Genomic DNA, 23,337 nt, shown 5'->3' on the forward strand with positions numbered 1-23,337 from the left:
GCATGCTCATTGGCATGGACACCTGGTGACATTTTATTGGATTACCTGTCAACACTCTAAGGGGCACCACAGTGACCCCTTTCTAATTGTAATGTAGGCTATGTGCCCTCACTCTCACGGCTATATGCGCTCAGGTTAACGAGCCGTGAAAATATGAATTTTAAAGGTCTCCACGCGATTCTTTGCGGGCGGGGGTTCCAGAGCGCGCGGGGGGGGGGGGGGTCCAGAGCGCATGGGTGAATACAGGAGTGGTCAGAGAGCGCGCGCGGTATAGACACTGCAGAGAACTCACCGGACCGAGGCGAGTTCTGCCCATCATCTGGACTTTATACAAAGTATTCGATTGTGGACTTCTCTTATTACGCGCTTGTGACGCAACAGAGCTCACTGATCATTCGAAACTGTTCGTTTTCACTTCTTTCCCTTTCTTTGGAGAATAAACAGCAGTTGACGAATTTACAGCTAAAAACTTATCTTACATTGGCATGGAGGCTGTGTATAGGCAAGATGAATTCTGATCCAGATCATGCCCTGAACTTACTGCATAATGGTTCCGCGGAACTCTATGCAGAATTGCAAGTGTCATCTAACGTCTCCAACTCAAGCAGCGCAGGAAACGGGACCGAAGCGAGCTCTTTCAGCCTCGCTCGTGCGGTACCACTGGGCATGGTTCTGGGCGCTTTTATTGTGTTTGCAATCGTGGGCAACATTCTCGTCATTATCTCCGTTGTGTGCAACAGGCACCTGCGCATCCCAACCAACTACTTCATCGTTAATTTAGCCATGGCAGACCTGTTGCTGGGCACAACCGTCCTGCCAGTGTCCGCCACACTTGAAATTCTCAACTATTGGGTTTTCGGAAGGATTTTCTGTGACATCTGGGCCGCGGTGGATGTCCTTTGCTGCACTGCATCCATCATGAGCTTGTGCGTCATTTCCATTGACCGCTACATTGGGGTGCGTTACCCTCTGCAGTACCCGAGTATTGTGACAGAGAAGCGTGCGCTCCTGGCCATGCTGGGCGTTTGGATTCTTGCCATTTTCATATCCATAGGACCATTACTCGGGTGGAAAGAGCCGCCATCAGAGGATGACACCGTGTGCCTCATCACAGAGGAGCCGTTTTACGCACTTTTCTCCTCACTGGGCTCCTTCTACATCCCTTTGGCGGTCATTCTGGCCATGTACTGCCGCGTGTATGTAGTTGCTAAGAGAACCACTAGAAATCTCGAGGCTGGAGTGATGAAGGAGCGAATGGACTCCAATGAGCTGACGCTCCGGATTCATTATAAAAGCCCTTCTCAGACGCAAGAGGACTGCAAAGGCCACCTGAGGAGCTCTCTGACAGTGAAACTACTGAAGTTTTCTAGAGAAAAGAAAGCGGCTAAAACTCTTGGGGTTGTTGTTGGCATGTTCATCCTGTGCTGGTTGCCGTTTTTCCTCGCACTACCCATTGGTACGTACGATCCGTCAACATAGCAAATGACAAACTTTTAGTAGCCTAATAATTCTATTCTCATACCACCCACCCAAACACCCCCAAAGTGTTAAACATTTTCTCAAATTAAATATTTCCTCATTTTTTGAATAGGGGTACAGTGAAACAGTGCAAATATGGGGCAATAGGGCAAAATGTGACAATTTATGCAAATCATTTTTAGGCTGCAAGGTGCTTTTTTAAGAGACACATATAAAGTTTTTGCTTATTCAAAATAGCAGGGTGCACCATTTTCTGTTCATTTCACAATTAGCATTTCATAACATCTCAAGTCCTATTCTATAAATGAATTCAATTCTATTGTGATTGGATCAGTCAATGTGACCCCACTTTGAACATACTTCAGAACAAATCTATTCCCCCCACATAAGAAAACAATCATTTATGGCAAGCTTTATCCCCTGCAACAGGGTGTGTTTTTTACACCCCAAATATTATCCTTTCAATTATTGTACAGTTACTGGAAAAACTTAACTTAAATGAATGGCATGAATGGCTAAATTACACATTTGTCTTATAATACTCATTGGCTACATACATTTGAAATATTTTAAAAGTTATTAAATGTTAGATCAAATGATCTCAAAGATAAACTTTAGACATTATACACAGTGACCTCATGGATCAATTTTGCAGTGACAAAATGTGTCTAGGAAAGTGTTTTGGTAGGTTTTGTTGCGGTTTAGTGTTTTAGGAGAAAATAAAATCAAAAGTGACTTTTACCTCAGGGGCCCTAAGAACCATCATGTCCATTAAACAGGCCTATTGTCAAAATTTGTGAAATTTACAGGGCAGACCATGGTTAGTGTTTTTTTTTTTTTACACTTTTTCTCTACTCCAGTGAATATTTCTCTGGGTAGATTTCTGTTTGAAAGTCAATCTCTGCACACTTTAATGTCTAGACTGCAAAAACAAAATTGCCCAAGGGAATTGGAGACAAATAACTTGTTTGATATGATATTACAAAAATAAATACAAAAAACTCTTACCAAAGCAATATAAACATATATATTGCATTTTAAATAAATGTACTGAAAATTACTTTTCAGCAATATTTAAACAGTAAGAGAATTTTAACCCCCAAGACAATTTTAATGGAACCATTAAAACTCAAATATGAATTTATTTTATTATTATTATTAATTTTATTTTATTATTATTATTATTTATTTTTGTATTTTTTGCTTCAGTCTAACATGAAAGTACCCGTGTCCTTAACTCATAGCAACCTTTTGGTTAAAATGGCATCCCAAGCCATATGTGGACAGTCAATGCAGGAAGTCCCACTATTTGACAGAAGGGGGGCAGCAGGTGCGCAAACCTCTGCCCCTATAGTTCACAAATCTAATGGTACCCTTCTGGTCATCCAGAAAAAGAAGATACATTTAATTATTCAATTAAAATAGTAAAATAAAACCACATTAGAATAAATTAAATTAAAGTGGAGGTGCCTTTAACAGTGTATTAATTATAATGGAAGGTGTTGAATCGCTTTCAGTGTTAGAAATTCAGGACATCTGTCATAGAATACTGCCATAAACTGAAGGAGCTGTCTGATTCAGCCAAAGCCAGTTTGATATTTGTTTAAACTAATAAGCCATTAGACTAAACACTTTACCCTGGTATTACCTTTTTTGGACAAGAAGGCTACAATGATAACCATTCAAAACCATGGAATACTATCCTGACACCCTCATTGTACCATGGTTCTGTAAAATTACTGCTGTAAGATCCTAAATATTAATGACAGAAAACAGAAATTAAGAGAAAATAATATAAGAAGTGTCAGTTGTATAAAGAGGGTGATGAGGTCAGAGTGGAAGCAGCAAAGATAAAATAATAATGTGAGGGAGCAGAATGCATAAAAATGATTCTATTGGCTGTATAATCATTCTTAAGGTTCTAAAGGGAACAATGAGTCTGTAGAGAGGCTAAAGGTATGTAAGACCTTTAGTGACGTTACCCGTGTAGTATTAACAATGCTAAAAAACTTACGTTTGACTTCACATGACACGAGAGATAATAATACATTCAAACACTTCTTCACAGTTGGATTAACCTACATATTACTGCACATAAACATTAAACAAGTTAAACACACAATACCTTGTTCCCGTTCTGACTAGGTGCTTAAATTATCTTTGAAGATCGTTACACAATTTCGGAGCGAAATGTGCTTTTTCCTCCTTACTAGTAAGAGGGTGCGTCTTACTAACTAGTCTCACATTTTTAGATGCGAAATTAACATTACACTAGGATGCGCCAAAATAAAAGACCCATAATATTAACAGAGAACAGAGTTAGTTACACTCCCACCAATCATGAGTGAATAATGGAACGGTACACAGTCTGCATTAGACACGAATGATTTTAACTGAAAATTGCCTTCCCTGAGCCTGTATAAGAACTAAGACAACTTATGTCAAAGTTGGAAACTTAACTATAACTATGTAATATTATGCACTATAGAGTGGAGGGAGCAGATTTAGCTAGTCTCCAGCAGCAGGACAAGCTTCTGGACTGGGCGCTCAACTTCGGACACCTTGTGAAGACGCTCTCCTTTCTTGCCAAGCTTACTGTCACCAAGCTGGATTTTAACTCTCCGTACAAGTCCATCTTCGTCAATAGTGCTTTCTGAAACTCTACTCAATCTCCACTCATTCCTGTGCACATCCTCTCCCTTCATGATTACAATGTCTCCAACTTGTAAATTTCTCCTTGGAGTATGCCAGCGCTGTCTGAGAGCAATGTTGGCAAGGTATTCCTTTCGCCAGCAACTCCAAAACTGTTCTGCAAGGTATTGAACATGTCTCCACCTTTTCTTGCCTTACACATCTTCTCTGACGAATTCACCTGGGGGGGGTAAGGCCTGAACAGATTTCATTGTCAGAAGATGATTAGGGGTGAGTGGTTCAAGGCTATGAGGGTCGCTGAGGTTGTCAACAGTCAGATGACGACTGTTGACTATAGCCATGGCTTCATAGAAAAAGGCCCGTAGCGAAGCATCATTTAGTCTACCAGAGGAAAGGGCAAGAGTGGACCTTAGAACGCTTCTCACTGTCCTTATTTGTCTTTCCCACACCCCTCCTGCATGACTGGAATGGGGTGCGTTCATGCTGAAATCGCATTGATTCTCTGCAAGAAATACAGCCAGACAGTCTGCATCGACTTCCTTTAAAGCTTCTCTGAGCTCATTTTTGGCACCGACGAAGTTGCTTCCTTGATCAGACTTAATCTGACGAACAGCACCATGTATGGCGATGAAACATCGGAGGCCATTTATGAAGGCATCTGTCGACATGTCTTCAAGAATCTCAATATGAACAGCACGGGAGCTAAGGCAAGTGAAAAGAAGGCCGTACCTTTTGTTCTCCTTTCTTCCTTGTTTTGTAAGGAATGGCCCGAAGCAGTCCATGCCACAGAAGGTGAAGGGGGGTGATGGTTCCAACCGTTCAGGGGGTAGATCAGCCATCTTTTGCTCTTCCATAGGTTTGCGTTGTCGTCTACAGGTGACACATTGACGAATGTAGGAAGTGACTGCCCGGTTTATTCCTTTAATCCAGTAGCCGCTGCGCCTTATTTCATTAATGGTAAGACCTTTACCTTGATGTTTCATCCTTTCGTGGTGATAGGCAATAATCATCCTTGTGATGTGATGATCTTTGGGAATGATTGCAGGGTGCTTGATGAAGTAGGAAAGAGAGGAGTTGCACAGTCTCCCTCCCACCCTGAGAACACAGTCGTCGTGGAGAAAAGCGTCAAGAGAATGTAACGGATTGTGAGGTGGTAAAGGGATCCCTTTACTCAGCAGTTTCAACTCTTCTTGATACACATTTTTTTGCAGATCTTTGATTATGCAATGTTCTGCCTCTGTTCGTTCTGTTACAGTGGTGAGACCGTTTGATCTGTTCTTACTTGTGCACCTGAGGATGCGTGCAACCGCTCGCGTAGCTAGCGACCAAGATGAGAACTTGGACAAGCGGTCAGCGAGGCTCACGCGTTCAGTGGTTTTTGTACTGAGCGCTAGAGCACTCCTGACCTCTGGATCTCCGACTGTTAACTCTGGTACCTCATCTGTAGCCAGCTTTATTTCCTTGTTCCATAAGAACTTGGGCCCAGTGAGCCAGGTAGATGATAAAAGCTCACTGGCAGTTAAGCCCCGAGAAGCATGGTCAGCAGGATTCTCGTTTGTTGGGACATATCGCCACTGTTGTGGGGCTGTGCTGAGCTGAATCTTCTGAACACGGTTAGCCACAAACATGTGGAATCGTCGTGCTTCGTTTCTTATATAACCTAAGACCACTTTAGAGTCGGTCCAGAAGAACGCCTCTGCGTTAATACATCCCAATTCCTCCTTGAGCATGTTGCTTATTTTCACGGAAATGACTGCTGCTGTCAATTCTAATCTTGGGATGGTTGTGACCTTTGTTGGAGAAACACGTGATTTTCCTACAACTAAGGCACAATGAATATCTCCCCTTTCGTTTTGGAGTCGCAGGTATGAACACTGACCGTAACCCTTCATACTGGCATCAGAGAAGTGATGCAGCTCTGTCTTTGAGACCCTTCCAAATCCAGCAGGTGAGTAAGTACGGGATATGGTAAAATTATCTATGTGGGCCAGATCACTTCTCCATTTCTCCCATTTTGGGTGAAGCTCGTCAGTGAGAGGATCGTCCCAACCAGTGCCCCGTCTGCACATCTCCTGAAGAATGATCTTCGCTTTGAGGACGACTGGCGCCACAAACCCAAAAGGATCGTACAGAGAAGCCACTGTGGATAAAATGCCGCGTCGTGTTGCAGGCTGCTCCTTGAGGCTGACGTTAAGCCTGAAGCGGTCAGAATCCACATCCCATTGAATCCCAAGAGCTCTCTCAAGTGGCAAATCATCAAACGCAAGGTCCATATCCTTCACGTTGATTGCTCGTTCGGAGGGTGGTATACTCTCTAGTACCTCTCTGTCGTTAGACACAAACTTATGTAGTCTGAGACCACCCACGGCGCAGAGTTCACGAGCTTCCCAGGCAAGCCGAATAGCATCTTCAGTGTTTTCAACACTTACGAGCCCATCGTCAATATAAAAGTCCCTCAAAACAAATCTCGAGCCTTGAGTGTAGATGTCGCGATTCTCCTTAGCTAGATGTTTCATCCCATAGTTTGCACATCCCGGGGAGGAAGCTGCACCGAACAGATGCACTTTCATGCGAAACTCGCTGGGCGGTGAGTTCAAGTCTCCTTGCTTCCACCAAAGAAAGCGTAGGTAGTTGCGATCAGCTTCGTCCACATGAAACTGATGGAACATCTTCTGAATGTCACACATCAATGCAACGGGGTGCTGTCGGAAACATATGAGAACTCCACTTAAGTTGTTCAACATGTCAGGTCCAGAGAGGAGGTGATCATTCAAGCTTGTTCCTTTGTATCTGGCTGAGCAATCGAACACCACACGAAGTTTATCCAGCTTCTTTGTATGATGCACACCATGATGGGGAATGTACCATCTCTCACCTTCACTCCCACCTTCCTTGACCTGCTCAGCATCTCCCTTTCCGATGACCTCCTCCATGAACTCAACATAATGCTCCTTATACCTTTCATCACGTTGCAATTTCCTTTTAAGGTGAAGGAGACGTGTCATAGCTGAGCCTTTGTTGTCAGGCAAGCTTGGTCTGGTTTTAAAAGGCAGAGGCATTTCATAATGGCCATGTATATTTTTCCTTATTCCCTTATCCAGTATGTTGAGGAATGTGATGTCATCTTGTGACACAATTTTGCTGTCGTCACTGCCATCTTTGAAGTCAGACTCTAAAATGCGGATGACGTCGATAGGAGTTACCGGAGGTAGCTCCTTAACTGTAATTCTGTGACACAGATGACGCGTGCTGAACGCATAGTGGGTTTGTAATGAGCGCCCTACAATACTCCATCCTAAATCCGTCCTTACAGCGTAGGGTTCCTCATCTCCTCCTAAAAGGACTTGCCTTGGTGCCATAGCTCTTGAGCAGTTGTAGCCGATCAAAAGGCCTACTACACAGTCCTTCAGTGGTTGGATTTCATCCACTATTTCTGACAGATGACTCCATTGTTTAGCCGTCTCACAAGTGGGAATGTGAGAGCGGTTAACGGGTATGCAGTCCTTTGTATAGGCGACCGGAAGATCGACTTGAATTGCAGAACTATATCCTCTAACACGAAGGCCAGAAACACTTTCGCTTGTGAGAACGGTATCCTTACCACTCATAGTCGTCAACTTCAGTTTCACTGGATACTTGTCAGCATTAAGACCATCACTCACTTCTTGATCAATAAATGTAGTATCGCTTTGAGTGTCAAGTAACGCATAGACAAGTTTCTCAGTAGTTGGATCATTTTTAGATGAAACCCAGACTGGTATCACCATGGATGTGTTGGATGAGCCTTAACCTGCTACACTGAGTGACGTAGCAGCAGCACCTTGATTTGTCTCTGGTTCTGATGTAGACCTTTCTCTTTTATAGTTGTCATCATGCAGGGCTGTAGGATGCTTTCTCTTGCAGTGGTCACAGAAATGACGATGACGGCAGTCTCTCACGCTGTGGCCGGGTTTCAGGCATCCATAGCAGAGTTTCTTCTCTTTTATGTAGTTGCGTCGCTCAACTAACACCATCTCAGTGAACTTGGAGCATGCATGAAGCTGGTGTCTATTATCTTGACAAAGGATACGTGAAGTCTTAACCTTCCTCTGTTCTGACTTGTGGTTTTCATTGTCAGTGACTGTTTGAGTGGTAAGAACACTGGCCTTGTTTTTCTTCACGTCTCTGAAATTTCTCTTCTCAGTGCTAGAATCTGATGAACGAAGGGCATGAAAGGACGTAATGGGATTGCAAGCAATCTCAGCTTCAGTTGACGTGAATCTAGCAAACTCCTTGAAACTTGGGAATTCTTGATTTTCATTTAGGCTTTGCGTGACTTGTCGGTTCCAGCGTAAAGCTGCCCAGTCTGGTAGTTTGTGAACGAGCTTCTGATTTTCTTCACAGTCATTTAATATGTCGAGACCCTTGACATGAGGCATGGCATCTTGACAGGCATTCAGAAAATCTGAGAAGCGTCTCAGTCCTTCAGCATCCTTTGATGGAATTCTCGGCCAGTTAGTGAGCTTCTCTCTCAATGCTCTCTGAATGGCGTATGGCTGGCCAAAGCGACGATTTAGTTTGTCCCAGGCATTGTCATTTCGATAGAAGTTGCCATCTAAAACCTGCCGTGCTGGGCCACCAACGTATTTTTTCAGGTAGTATAGTTTTTCAGCGGGTGTGATTGCCCTTTGGTCAATGAGTGAGGTGAATGCTGCCTTCCATTCAATGAATTGTATGGGATCGCCATTGAAGACAAATGGCTCAGGAACAGGAAGCCTATTTAATGCTATGTTGTCTTGAAAAATCTAAGCGAGAGAGGGAATGTCTGTATAACGGGGCGATGCGACTTGAGAGAGGGGCACTGTAGTTACAGGCACATTCTTTGCGTCCATGTTCCTTTCCTTTTTAACATAGTTAGCATCCTTGTGTTCTGTCTCCTTATCGTAGATCTTCAACTTGGCTTGAGCTGCCTGTATCTCTTTCTCTGCCTGCAATCGCTCCTACTCACGCCTTTGTGCCTCTAGAGCTTTGCGTTGTTGTTCCTCTAACTCTCTTATAGATTCCTTTTGCCTTTCTTCCTCTAGCAGCATCTGATAATTTGCTTCTTTTACTGCTAGTTCAGCTGCTGCATCCGCGCGTTTTGCTGTCATGGATGTAGTTATGGAGCAGTGGCTGTCGGACTGGCTGTGACTTATCGAAGAAGCTGCGGATCCATAGACAGACATTGCATAGTCATGGCGGAGCAGTTCATGAAGGCGGTGTCTTTCATGCTGTTCATTAAACTCGCTTTCATCATCTATAGCTCTGTTGTAGGCGATGTTGGTGATTTCTGTGGTCACCGATTCACACGTATCAACTCTTCTTCTTATGTCGGTGGAGGGTGTGGTGAGATTTCGAATTTCATAATAAATGGTCATAATGTCTTCTTTATCTTTCTTAAAGGGGTCATGACATGGTTTTTTTTATTGTATTATTATGTTCCCTTAGGTGCAATTATAGTATTAATATATTTTTTTAAGAAAAACTTTTAAAATCTAGTGATTTATGACCTTTTCCCACCCTGTTTCTCATCCTCTGATTCAAACAGTCTGTTTTGGGGCGTTTTCCATTTAAGACTTCAGTGTTAACGCCCACTGTTATGATTGGCTAACGTCAGTGCCTATGTATCAATTATTGACGCCCCAGCCAGAACAATATGCAAGTAAACTAAGTAAAAACACTGTGATTATTCATAATGAATGAAATTGCGCTTTAAAAAGTAGTTTAAAGTTTAAAATAGATTACTTACAGTTTGCGTCGTCGTTGTTCCCAGAATAGTCGGCACGGACTTATCTTTGAGCAACAGTTTTCTGGCAAAGCCAGCATCATATTGAGATTTGTTCTCAAAACAGTCATCCTTAAAATGTACAGAACAAACGCTTAAGTTAACACTGCCGTGACTGGAACGTCCGCAAAAATAAACTGCATCCATTTTTCCCTGACGTCTGGATCTTTCGGCAGCTTATTCAGAGGTTTTGTTTGACCACAGCCAGGAACAGCACATCTGTGTGGCATCGTAATTTTCCTGTGCACAAGTAGTCTCTGTCAGAGCTCGCTGTCCATCAACTGAACACTTGTGAGGCGCACGGCGATACGAAATGAGCGTAGTTATCTTGTGCTGGAGGCGGTCATATGCAAACGCTGTTACGTCACTTCTAACCGACACGTCACTTCTAACCATGAATCCAGAACGAGCTGTATTTTGAGCTTGATTAAATAAATGATTCGTTTAGAATGGGGAGGACGTCTTAAAATATTAAACTTGCAGGACGTTTTAATGATACAAAGACCTCTTATATACCAAAAGATCAAGGCAAATTTGGTTTCTCATGTCATGACCCCTTTAAGCTCTTCAATGAGAGGCCAGAGCTGACTCTCTGACATATAAGTCTTTAGCTGATCTCTTGCCTTGCGTGTGTGGAGCTTCCACTGCTCGTACATGGCATACAGCCTTTTCTCTTTTTTCTTGGCCTCTTCATATTGATGCGCGAGCATCTTCTCTGTGGGATGGCATGTGCGTTCAGAGCGTCTAGGAACTTCAAGAGCATTATCATACTTATTAAGCTTGCCTTGGAGGTCAGTTAGACTTTGTTGTTTAGCTTCATTTGTTTCCTTCACACACGGTCTCTCTGATGAGTCTACCATTATGTGGGCTTCACTTTGTAAGTCTTCATGCTGATAACCAGCCATCTGCTCCTCCACCTCCTTCTCATTACCTGACTCTGACATTATCATCAAAGTTAATTTTTTTTAACTTTGATGGCAGAAGAAGACCCCTTTAGAAGATATAATCAAGCCCTTGTTATGAACAGCATAAACATAAAACATCAGATTAAATAGCTAGCACATATGCATTTACATATAGACACTCAAATAACTGTAAATGTCAATGTAAATACCACAATAAACAAAGTTATCAAAGTTCTTAAATTCAAAGTTTGAGAAATGTAAATGCAACGGCTTCAATAACCACAGTTAACAAATAAGACAGATGCAAAGTCCAAAAAATGTATATGAGTTCTTAATTAGAAAGAGTCCATGTGGATGTATGCAGGCATGAGTGTAAAATGCAACCAGAGTTTATTTGGTTGCTCTCCTTGCTGTGCCGTTGAGTATTAAATGTTCAGTCCAAGAAGTCATTCATCCGTTGTTCGCCTTATTGCTGTACTATAGACAGTATAATAATGGGTTAATACTCACAGTCCTGCATCAATGTCAGTGAGTGTGACTGTACTTGACCATTGCACCGAATTCGTGAGACCGCTGTCCAACGTAGGTCAGGCAGGCGCGAGGTGTGAGGATGCAGCTCGATGAGTCCACGCTGACACTTCGTGGCGATGACGCGAAAGCTGTACCCGGCGCCGTGAAGACCTTCCGTGGTCCGTAGTAGACAACGAGTCGTCGTCGGTATCGATGCGGGTCAAGCTCTTACTGTAGCAAACCCCCAGTCAGACAATGGTGAAGCGTACTGATGTTTCCAGAAGCCTTTATTTATGTTCAGCCGTCAGCCTTGGTTAAACACAAATCTACTTTCCTTTCCTTGCAACTTTTCTTCTTGAAACAACGTAAGAGCTACGGGACAGATAAATAACATAAAATTAGCTCTTACAAACATAAACATTACCAGAAGGCCGAATTAACCATACAAACAGTCATTTATAAAGACCCTTTAGCGACGTTACCCGTGTAGTATTAACAATGCTAAAAAAACTTACGTTAGCTTGACTTCACATGACACGAGAGATAATAATAATACATTCAAACACTTCTTCACAGTTGAATGGATTAACCTACATATTACTGCACATAAACATTAAACAAGTTAAACACACAATACATTGTTCCCGTTCTGACTAGGTGCTTAAATTATCCTTGAAGATCGTTACACAATTTCGGAGCGAAATGTGCTTTTTCCTCCTTACTTCAGAGGGTGCGTCTTACTAACTAGTCTCACCTTTTTAGATGCGAAATTAACATTACACTAGGATGCGCCAAAATAAAAGACCCATAATATTAACAGAGAACATTAATAAAATAAAGCTCTGAAATGATTATTTTATTTACACTTTCCGTAGAGTTAGTTACACATCGCAAGGAAGCATATTTTGTAATGTTACATACATTATGATAGTTTAGTCAAATAAAGTTATTTTTATTTGTATAGCACTTTTCACAACACTGTAACCCGGTCACACACACACAAGATGAGACAGTCACAATGTTGGATGAAACTGCTTTTAATGTTATTTAAAAGCAGTGCAGGCAAAAGTACAAAACAAGGGAAATCCAGTGAGAGTAGTCGAGGGGGAGCGTAAGGTCGGAAGCCGGGGAAACAACGATATAAACAAGGGGGCAGATCTAATGAGGGAGGTGAACGATAAGCGGGGAAAACAGTTAACAAGTAGGGCGATGAACTAGACGAGACTAGCGGGAACAAAGACAGGGAAACGAGAGGAATAGGGAGTTGGCAAGCTAAGAGATAATCAAACAGAGGGGAGGTCAGAACTAGGCGAGACTAGCGGGGCAAAACTACGGGGAACTAAATACAATAACCAACACCCGTGAAACGGAAGTGCTGGGTATTTATAGGGGAAGGTGCAGGTGTAAACAATGACAGGGGATGAGACGAGTGCAGGTGAGACTAATGTGTGGAGATAAGAAGCGCGTGAGTGTAGGTGGTCATAATGTTCTGGGGGATTGGAAGTGAGTGCGCCAGAGGGAGGAGATGGTTTACGAGCGAGAGCTCGTAATGGCAAAACCAGCGTGAGTGCTCGAGGGAGGAAAAAGAGCGTACGAGCTCAAGGGGGCGGAGTGAGGGAGCGGGAAGTGTATGTGTGCGTGCCCGAGGAAGCGGAGATGGGGCAGAGTAACGGGGTTCGTGACAGTACTCCCCCCTCTGAATAGGACGGCTCCTGACGGCCGCGCTCGGCTGCGAGGAGTGAGAGGGGACCGAACGAGCGTGTGAGCTCGAGGGGACCGAACGAGCGTGTGAGCTCGAGGGGACCGAACGAGCGTGTGAGCTCGAGGGGACAGAACGAGCGTGTGAGCTCGAGGGGACAGAACGAGCGTGTGAGCTCGCGGGGAACAGAACGAGCGTGTGATCTCGCGGGGAACAGAACGAGAGTGTGATCTCGCGGGGAACAGAAAGCACAAAGGGAATGAAACAGTCCATCGGGGTCAATGGGCAGTTTAAGGCAAGGTCAGGGGGAACATAGTGGACAGGCGGGTGGTCGGGAGGTCTAGGGGACAGCCATAGGGCAGAGACTGGGTCAGGAGGTCTGGAAGGCGACTGGAGGACAGGGACTGGGTCCGGAGGTCTGGAAGGTGACCACCGGACAGGAATAGGGTCCGGAGGCCAGGGAAGAGGCCACAGGACAGGTAGAGGGTCAGGAGGCCACCGGACAAGGTCAGGAGGCCAGGGAAGAGGCCAGGGGGTAGGGAGAGGAACGGTCACAAGAGGAGCAGGCAAGACCCAGTGAGGAAAGGTTTCAGGGGCGGAGCCGTGAAAGGCGGAGTCGTGGAGGACTCCAGGGGCGAGGCCCTGGTGGGCTCTGGAGGTGGAGCCGAAGGAGGCTTTAGGGGCTGAAGGCCTGGAAGGCTCTGGAAGTGGAGCCGAAGGAGGCTTTAGGGGCGAAGGCCTGGACGGCTCTGGAGGTGGAGCCGAAGGAGGCTCCAGGGGCGAAGGCCTGGAAGGCTCTGGAGGTGGAGCCAAGGGGGGCTTTAGGGGTGAAGGCCTGGAAGGCTCTGGAAGTGGAGCCCATGGAGGTGGTGCCGTAGGAGGCTCCAGAGGTGAAGCCCTGGAAGGCTCTGGAGGCAGAGCCGAGGGAGGCGACGCCGTGGGAGGCGGCGCCGTAGAAGGCTCCAGGAGTGAAGCCCTGGTAGGCTCTGGAGACAGAGCCGAGGGAGGTGACGCCGTGGGAGGTGGCACCGTAGAAGGCTCCAGGAGTGAAGCCCTGGTAGGGTCTGGAGGCAGAGCCGAGGGAGGTGACGCCGTGGGAGGTGGCACCGTAGAAGGCTCCAGGAGTGAAGCCCTGGTAGGCTCTGGAGGCAGAGCCGGGGGAGGTGACGCCGTGGGAGGTGGCGCCGTAGGAGGCTCGGGAGGCGAATCTCTAGAAGGCTCTGGAGTCTTAGGGAGCAGAGCCATGAGAGGCTCGGGAGGTGGAGCCGTAGGAGGCTCTGGAGGGGGAGCCGTAGGAGGCTCGGGAGGCAGAGCCATAGGAGCCTCTAGTGGCCGAGCCCTGGGAGGCTCGGGAGGTGGAGCCATAGGAGGCTCTGGAGGGGGAGCCGTAGGAGGCTCGGGAGGCAGAGCCATAGGAGGCTCGGGAGGCAGAGCCCTGGGAGGCTCGGGAGGCTTGAGGGGGGGAGCCTTGAAAGACTCGAGAGACGAAGCCCTGAGAGGCTTGAGAGGAGGAGGAGCCCTGAAAGACTCGAGAGGGGGAGCCCTGAGAGGCTTGAGAGGGGGAGGAGCCCTGAGAGACTCGAGGGGCGGAGCCCTGAGAGGGGGAGGAGCCCTGAGAGACTCGAGAGGCGAAGCCGTGAGAGGCTTGAGGAGAGGAGCCATGAAAGACTCGAGGGGCGGAGCCCTGAGAGGCGGAGGAGCCCTGAGAGACTCGAGAGGCGAAGCCGTGAGAGGCTTGAGGGGTGGAGCCCTAAGAGACTTGAGAGGCGAAGCCGTGAGAGGCTTGAGGGGTGGAGCCATGAAAGACTCGAGAGGGGACGCCCTGAGAGGCGGAGGAGCCCTGAGAGACTCGAGAGGCGAAGCCGTGAGAGGCTTGAGGGGTGGAGCCATGAAAGACTCGAGGGATGGAGCCCTGAGAGACTCGAGAGGCGAAGCCGTGAGAGGCTTGAGGGGTGGAGCCATGAAAGACTCGAGGGATGGAGCCTTGAGAGACTCGAGGGGCGAAGCCGTGAGAGGCTTGAAGGGTGGAGCCCTGAGGGACTTGAGGGGTAGAGCTCTGGGAGGCTCGTGAGGGGCCCTTGGAGACTCGTGGAGGCGGAGCCCGGGAGGGCTCAGAGGGGCTGAGCAGAACCCGACAGAGCCGTGGGAGACTCTGGGGGCGGAGCAGAGCCCGGCAGAGCCGTGGGAGACTCTGGGGGCGGAGCAGAGCCCGGCAGAGCCGTGGGAGACTCTGGGGGCGGAGCAGAGGTCTGCAGAGCCGTGGACGACTCTGAGGGACCCTCTGCGGTCTTGAACACAAGACAAGACTGGGGAGAAGGGGCCCTCTTCCTTCTCTTACGTCTTCGGCCAACAGGGGACGTGGCCATGGGGACGGTCGAGGCTACAGGCCCTGGCTCGCTGACCGTGGCAGACATGGGCGCTGGCACACCGGCCGTGGCAGACAGGGGCGCTGGCTCGTTGGCCGAGGCGGGCATGGGCGCTGGCTCGTTGGCCGTGGGCGCTGGCTCGTTGGCCGTGGGCGCTGGCTCGTTGGCCGTGGCAGGCATGGGCGTTGACTCGCTGGCCGTGCCAGGCTTCGAGGCTGTGGCCGTGACAGGCCCCGGAACTGGGGCCGTGTCAGGCATAGGGACTGGGACCGTGACAGGCTTCAAGACGGGGGCCGTGTAAGGCTTCAAGACGGGGGCCGTGTCAGGCTTCAAGACGGGGGCCGTGTCAGGCTTCAAGACGGGGGCCGTGTAAGGCTTCAAGACGGGGGCCGTAGTAGGCTTCAAGACGGGGGCCGTAGTAGGCTTCAAGACGGGGGCCGTAGTAGGCTTCAAGACGGGGGCCGTGTAAGGCTTGGGGGCCGTGTAAAGCGCTGGTTCAGTATCTGCCTCCCCCACAGTAAACGAGGAACCAACGCACAGCAGGGCGAGGTCAATAAACTGAACCAGGTTGAGAGAGCAGCGACCACCAGGCATGTATGATGAGGCTGGCTCATTCAGTCCATCTTGAAAAATGTCCTTCAGAACCACCTCATCAAAATTCACCTGGCTGGCCAGGGCACAAAAATCAGAGACATAAGCCTCCAAGGTTTGGCTCCCTGACGCTAAAACCATGAGTTGGGCCGCTGGGTCCATGATGTCGAGGGCGGGGCTAAGAGCCACACAACCGCTACCTCGCATAAATAACCCTAGGTTAGCGCCCGAAGAGTGCACGGCGCTCAGAAATGCACTAGATGCATAAACGGGCTCGGGGGCAGACACAGGTAAAACAGGGTGACATAAATCAGACATTATGCCTACCTGCTGCCCCCGGGCCGAGAGCGCGTGGTCCTCTCTCCACACAGTAGCTCCGCGCGCCGAATGTGACGTGTTTCTCCGCTCGAGTGAGCTGCGCGAATCCTGAGCGCGGGGCATTGTGACTGTCAACGGTGAGGTTGGTTATTCTGTAACCCGGTCACACACACACAAGATGAGACAGTCACAATGTTGGATGAAACTGCTTTTAATGTTATTTAAAAGCAGTGCAGGCAAAAGTACAAAACAAGGGAAATCCAGTGAGAGTAGTCGAGGGGGAGCGTAAGGTCGGAAGCCGGGGAAACAACGATATAAACAAGGGGGCAGATCTAATGAGGGAGGTGAACGATAAGCGGGGAAAACAGTTAACAAGTAGGGCGATGAACTAGACGAGACTAGCGGGAACAAAGACAGGGAAACGAGAGGAATAGGGAGTTGGCAAGCTAAGAGATAATCAAACAGAGGGGAGGTCAGAACTAGGCGAGACTAGCGGGGCAAAACTACGGGGAACTAAATACAATAACCAACACCCGTGAAACAGAAGTGCTGGGTATTTATAGGGGAAGGTGCAGGTGTAAACAATGACAGGGGATGAGACGAGTGCAGGTGAGACTAATGTGTGGAGATAAGAAGCGCGTGAGTGTAGGTGGTCATAATGTTCTGGGGGATTGGAAGTGAGTGCGCCAGAGGGAGGAGATGGTTTACGAGCGAGAGCTCGTAATGGCAAAACCAGCGTGAGTGCTCGAGGGAGGAAAAAGAGCGTACGAGCTCAAGGGGGCGGAGTGAGGGAGCGGGAAGTGTATGTGTGCGTGCCCGAGGAAGCGGAGATGGGGCAGAGTAACGGGGTTCGTGACAAACACGCATTGTTTTTAAGCAGCTTTCCAGCAGACCTAACTAAAGTAGAGCATGTGTCGTAACTTCGCAATATTTCTGAGGTGGAAGAATGCTGTTCTACAAACACTGGAAATGTTCTTCGCTGTAGAAGACAATGTAACAGTACATCCATCAAGCGTCAAATTAAATTTTAGCTGCTTATTTTTAAATGTTTTTGGTCCAATAATTAGTACCTCTGTTTTGTTGGAATTGAGTAGAAGGAAATTTGTATCGTCAGCATAAGAGTGGAAACTTGCTCCATGATTCCTGATAATATCTCCCAGGGGAAACATGTATAAGGAGAAAAGTAGAGGCCTTAAAACAGATCCCTCTGGCACTCCACACTTTTTTTTTTTATTTGACAATTACTCATTTACCCATACACAGTGGTAGTGGTCTGATAAACAGGACCTAAACCATGTTAATGCAAGCCTTATAATGCCAATATAATTATCCAGCCTATTTAAGAGAATGTCGTGGTCTATCGTGTCGAAGACAACACTAAGATCTAAAAGCACTAGAAGAGAAATGCAGCCGTGATCAAATGATAAGTGTAGTCTCTGTACTGTGATGGGACCTAAATCCTGACTAAATTGTTCAAATATACCAATTCTCTGTAGAAATTAACATAGTTGAGATCTGAGATGAGATCCTTCTATGCAACATGAAATACCTCTAATTTTTGTATTTTTCCACTAACGCTCCATTTTCCGAGCCGCTATCTTGAGAGCATGAATGTGATCATTGTACAACTGAGCAGGCTTTTTCTTGAATTTTCTTTAATCGAAGGGGGCAACACTGTCAATAGTGCTAGAGAAGACTGTATTTATATTGTCTGTTATTACATTGTTATTCAAAACATTTTGGCTTACTGAGTATGTGAGACAATTCCGAAAGATTATTAGTGAAGCTATCTTTAGTAGTTGAAAGAACAGTTTACCTGAATGATAGCAGGGTGTAGACTGAGTTATATTAGCTGATCGCAGCATACAAGTGACGAGGTAATGATCAGTGATGTCATCACTCTTGTTGCAGAATATCTGTTCCATATGACATCAATATCAACTCCATATGACAGAATTAAATCTAGTGGATGACAATGAGTTGGTCCTATCATAATTTGTCTGACTCCAAGAGAGTTTAGAATATCGATAATCCCAATGTGTCATTTTTATTATCTATGTGAATGTTGAAGTCACTAACAATTAAAGCTCTATCTACATTAACTAATATATCTGATAGACGATTTGCAAATTCACCAAGGAAATCTGAGTATACTGCAGCAAGGGCAAAAGATGACAGAGATTTTTTATTTATATCTGACGGTGCCACATAAAGCATTATTAGTTCAAAAGACTTAAACTTATAGCCTGTCCTCTGAGTAGTGTTAGAGTTAGAGTTAGTGTTTTGGTAGAAAGGGATCTAATGTTTAGTAGCCCTACCTTTATATTATGTTTATCTTATATGTGTATATAAACTTTCTGACCTGGGCCCCAGTTAGACAAATACTGTCACTATTTAGACTATGAGCCAAATTACTAGAGAGTTCGTCTTTCTTTAGCAGGTCAGGTCTACACCAAAAACTCTTCCAATTGTCTATAAATCCTATGCTATTTACCGGACACCACTCAGACTTCCAGCCATTCAGTGACACTAATCTACTAAAAAACACACCTCTTTAACATTATCTTTAGTGATCTTCTACTGGCAAAGCCGGACATCGTTAGTGCCAACATTTTAGACAATTTTAGCGTGAGAGTTCAGCATTAGCCAGCACTTGTAAATTTGATCTGATGTCAGACGCTCGAGCCCCGGAAATGTATTTAACAACGGTGGCTGGAGTCTCAATTTCCATGTTCCTTACAATACAATCAACAATTATTAAGGCTCTTTCAACATGAATCTCAGTGGGTGCATCACTGAGTGGGTAGAATCGATTGGAAACCCTAACAAGAACAGGAGAGTGGTGTCGATTTGCTGAGCGAGTATTCCACCGAGACGTCACCTGCTACGGGAAGTCTTCAGCCGGAACAGTGGAACAGTGTTGCTCACTGTTCTACCCGCATCAGAAACAGTATCTACTAGCTTCTCTTTCTCACTGACCTCCACTAGCATTCGGATGTGTGTCTCAAACTCATTAACCTTCTCCATCAGCCTGACTAATTCACATGTAAATCCCTCACTGCTGACGGAAGTAAACATGTGGCATGCAATGCAGGAACAAAATATCAACCTTACCGCAATTGTTTGTTGTTGTTGTTGTTGTTATGGTTGTTGAGCGGCGAGGGTTTGAGATCAATGTGGTTCCTAATCAGCAGATGTTTGATGCAATAATACGCACAAAACACAGTGGAGAAAATGAATGCACGGCGTCAAGCTTAGACAAGCAGAATAAAGAAAAAAGAGAGAAAACGAGTGCGCGTGGTAAAAACACGCAGTTGAAACAGTAGAAAAGGAGAAAAAAGCTGAAGCACAAGGTAAAATATTAAATGTTAAATATAATTTTTTTATAAATCTCTCAGCGCTGTATAGCTGCTCAAGCACCTTGGTCAGCTCCTGCCTTTTACCAGTTAGGTGTCATGCTGTGGCAGATTTGGAAAGTGGTGACTACGGATGCTTCCAACACAGGTTGGGGGGGCGGTGTGCAATGTATGCCTGACTTTTGGCACATGGACAGGTGTGAGGACCAGCTATTGGTTGTATTCCTAGCCTTTAAGGCTTTTCAGTCAGAAATATCGAATTGTTATGTTCTGGTTCACTCAGACAACATGACAGCTGTGGAGTATTTAAACTGTCATGGTGGAATTCATTCGCTGCCATTGATGAGACTGATGCATCACCTCCTCCTGTGGATCGAGTATCATCTCCTTTTCCTGAGAGCGAAATGAATTTGTCCGTCTGAATAATGGATCTGGGAAATATTCGGCAAAGCAGAAATCGTTCCAGCCAAGCTGTGGAACCTGCATGTGTGGCCCCTGAATATGCAGCATGCTAAACATGCCAGAACTGACACATTCAGTCATGAACACCATTTTAAAGGCCAGAGCACCTCTATGCGCTAAAATGGAATGTGTTCACTGATTGGTGTCTTTCATTTAAATTTATGCATTTGGCAGACACTTTTATCCAAAGCAACTTACATTGCACTTATTACAAGGACAATCCCCCCGGAGTGCCTTGCTCAAGGACACAATGGTGGTGGCTGTGGGTTTCGAACCAACAACCTTCTGATTAACAGTTGTGTGCATTAGCCCACTACGCCACCACCACTCATGGTGGCGTAGTGCAATTTTCACATGCAAAGACTCATTAAACTTCCCCATACATGTTCGATTCCCGGCCCACATGGCTCCACATGCCGAAGTGTCCTTGGGGTACTTGAACCCCAAGTTACTCCCAATGGCAGGCTAGCGCCTTGCATGGCAGTTCTGCCGCCATTGGTGTGTTAATGTGAGTGCGAATGGGTGAATGAGACACAGTGTAAAGCGCTTTGGTAACCTCTAAGATTAAAAAAGCGCTATATAACTGCAGACCATTTACCATTTACCATGAAACAAGAGCGATAAGACAAAGGACTCACTTCATCAATGCTCAAAGTTTATGTGGTGACTATATCTGCATATCACTCACCTGAAGCCGGCGCCACTATAGACAAACATAATTTAATCCTAAACTTCCTTAGAGGAGCAAGACGATTAAATCCTCCTTGGCCGGCTACAGCCCCGACTTGGGACCTAACTTTGGTCCTAAAAGCTCTGGTAGGGTCTCCCTTCGAGCCTTTGGACATGACTGATTTACGCATGCTTTCCATGAAGACTGCACTACTGCTGGCTCTGGCCTCAGTAAAATGGGTTACGTACATAACCGAGATTAAGTCAAAATAGTGCCACTTCGGACACTTTAGAATGCAGTCCTTTTGCCAGGAAAAATCACATGTCTCTAACTTAAACAATTTGTTGGTTAATTCTTGTTCTGTTATTTAGGTTGATGAAGCAAAAGGCTGGGACAGTGTGTGGTAATATTTTATGTTTAACTCTCTTTTTTACATTTGATTACTGAGGATCAGCCTTTTTAGTTTGACAATGTTATCTTGTAATTACAGTATCTCACAAAAGTGAGTACACCCCTCATATTTTTGTAAATATTTGATTATACCTTTTCATGTGACAACACTGAAGAAATTACACTTTGCTACAATGTATAGTTGTGAGTGTACAGCTTGTATAAAAGTGTAAATTTGCTGTACCCTCAAAATAACTCAACACACAGCCATTAATGTCTAAACCGCTGGCAACAAAAGGGAGCCCTAAGTGAATTGTCCAAACTGGGCCCAAAGTGTCAATATTTTGTGTGGCCACCATTATTTTCCAGCACTGCTTTAACCCTCTTGGGCATGGAGTTCACCAGAGCTTCACAGGTTGCCACTGGAGTCCTCTTCCACTCCTCCATGACGACATCATGGAGCTGGTGGATGTTAGAGACCTTGTGCTACTTCCGTTTGAGGATGCCACACAGATGCTCAATAGGGTTTAGGTCTGGAGACATGCTTGGCCAGTCCATCACCTTCACCCTCAGCTTCTTTAGCAAGGCAGTGGTCGTCTTGTAGGTGTGTTTGGGGTCATTATCATGCTGGAATACTGCCCTGCGGCCCAGTCTCTGAAGGGAGGGGATCATGCTCTGCTTCAGTATGTCACAGTACATGTTGGCATTCATGGTTCCTTCAATGAACTGTAGCTCCCCAGTACTGGCAGCACTCATGCAGCCTCAGACCATGACACTCCCACCACCATGCTTGACTGTAGGCAAGACACACTTGTCTTTGTACTCCTCACCTGGTTTCTGCCACACACGCTTGACACCATCTGAACCAAATAAGTTTATCTTAGGGTTGCAACGGTATGACATTTTCAACCGTTTCACGGTATCACGGTATCACAGTATACGGTATTACACAATTTTTATTATCAGTGAAAACAAAAGGGTTATTTATTTATTTAGTGTTTGAGCAAACACTTTATTGAAACTTGAAACCATATATTTTATTGAAGTACAGGTATGTGTAAAAAAGTCTCCCTTTTGAAAATAAAATAAATAGAAAAAATAAGACAGCTAAACTGAATTATAATAATAAATTGAATTATAAACATGATAAAAATGTAACTATAACATGTTATATAACTATAGCATGTTAGTTTACATGTTAAATGAACTACTAAATGAAAAAAACATCAGCTGTGTGAGCTTTTGAATTAATATCCTATGATTATTAACAGTTAATATATACTGTAGTCAGCTCCTGTCTGTACCTTTAACTCAGTGCTTCTCAACTGGTTTTGCTTCAGGACAGATTTTACATTGGACATCAAGTGGCGACCTGCCATACATAACCTGTATTTAATGTATCCTGGGCTGCATTTCCTTTTATGTTGCGTAGTTTTATACATGGTTTTCCAGTACAAGGACATGCATCAAGTGACATTATTTTTGTTGTTGATGTCAACGTTTGACTTTCAGCACACAACTGAATAACACAGGCTGCATGACTATGATAAATGATTACTGCATGAGTTAGATTAACATACATGTGTGAAGGGACTTTAACATTTCTCAATTGCACAAATAAAAAATACACATACATATTCGTCTCTGGCTTGCTTTTGCTCGCATGTCAATGATGCCGAGATCTACTTTTATATTTAATTTAATCACTGAGAAAGTTTACCTGCAAAGTAGCACCAAACATCACAAGCAGCCTCAAGAATGGACTCAGAGTAAGCTGTATAACACTTTTCCTTGAGCAGAATATTGCACTACAGATCGCTAAATTTGTTCAAAGGTGAAAGCGAAAGACAGAAAAAATGCACTCGTGTGCATGGTTGCCAGATTGCACAAAATAAGTATAACATTAGGAGGAATATTTCCAATTTGCGCAAGAATAAATCTCAAACTGGGGGTGTTTCATTTCTTATCTGGTAACCCTGATCATGTTAAACACTTGTAGAGATGCGTTAGGTCCCTATGCAAGTTAACTGAAACATCCAATAAAAAAAAACGCTTTTACGATAAATGAGCCGCAGGCCACATTAAACCATGTGGAGGGCCTGATTTTTTTTTTTGCGAGATTATCATTAAATCTGC

The 23,337-nt window shown here is 45.3% G+C and overlaps 1 protein-coding gene across 1 annotated transcript in view; it reads left to right on the plus strand.

Moving 5' to 3' along the window:
* Nucleotides 1–507: 507 nt before the first annotated feature.
* The window catches only part of LOC127624716 (alpha-1A adrenergic receptor-like), a 37,472-nt gene continuing 14,642 nt past the window's right edge, over nucleotides 508–23,337 (plus strand). The window contains exon 1 of the mRNA XM_052099569.1: nucleotides 508–1,456. Within this exon, the coding sequence (XP_051955529.1) occupies nucleotides 508–1,456 (949 nt within the window). The remainder of the gene's footprint in view (nucleotides 1,457–23,337) is intronic.

The sequence above is a fragment of the Xyrauchen texanus genome, chromosome 31 (assembly GCF_025860055.1).
Source record: "Xyrauchen texanus isolate HMW12.3.18 chromosome 31, RBS_HiC_50CHRs, whole genome shotgun sequence".
NCBI classification, from domain to species: Eukaryota; Metazoa; Chordata; class Actinopteri; order Cypriniformes; family Catostomidae; genus Xyrauchen; species Xyrauchen texanus.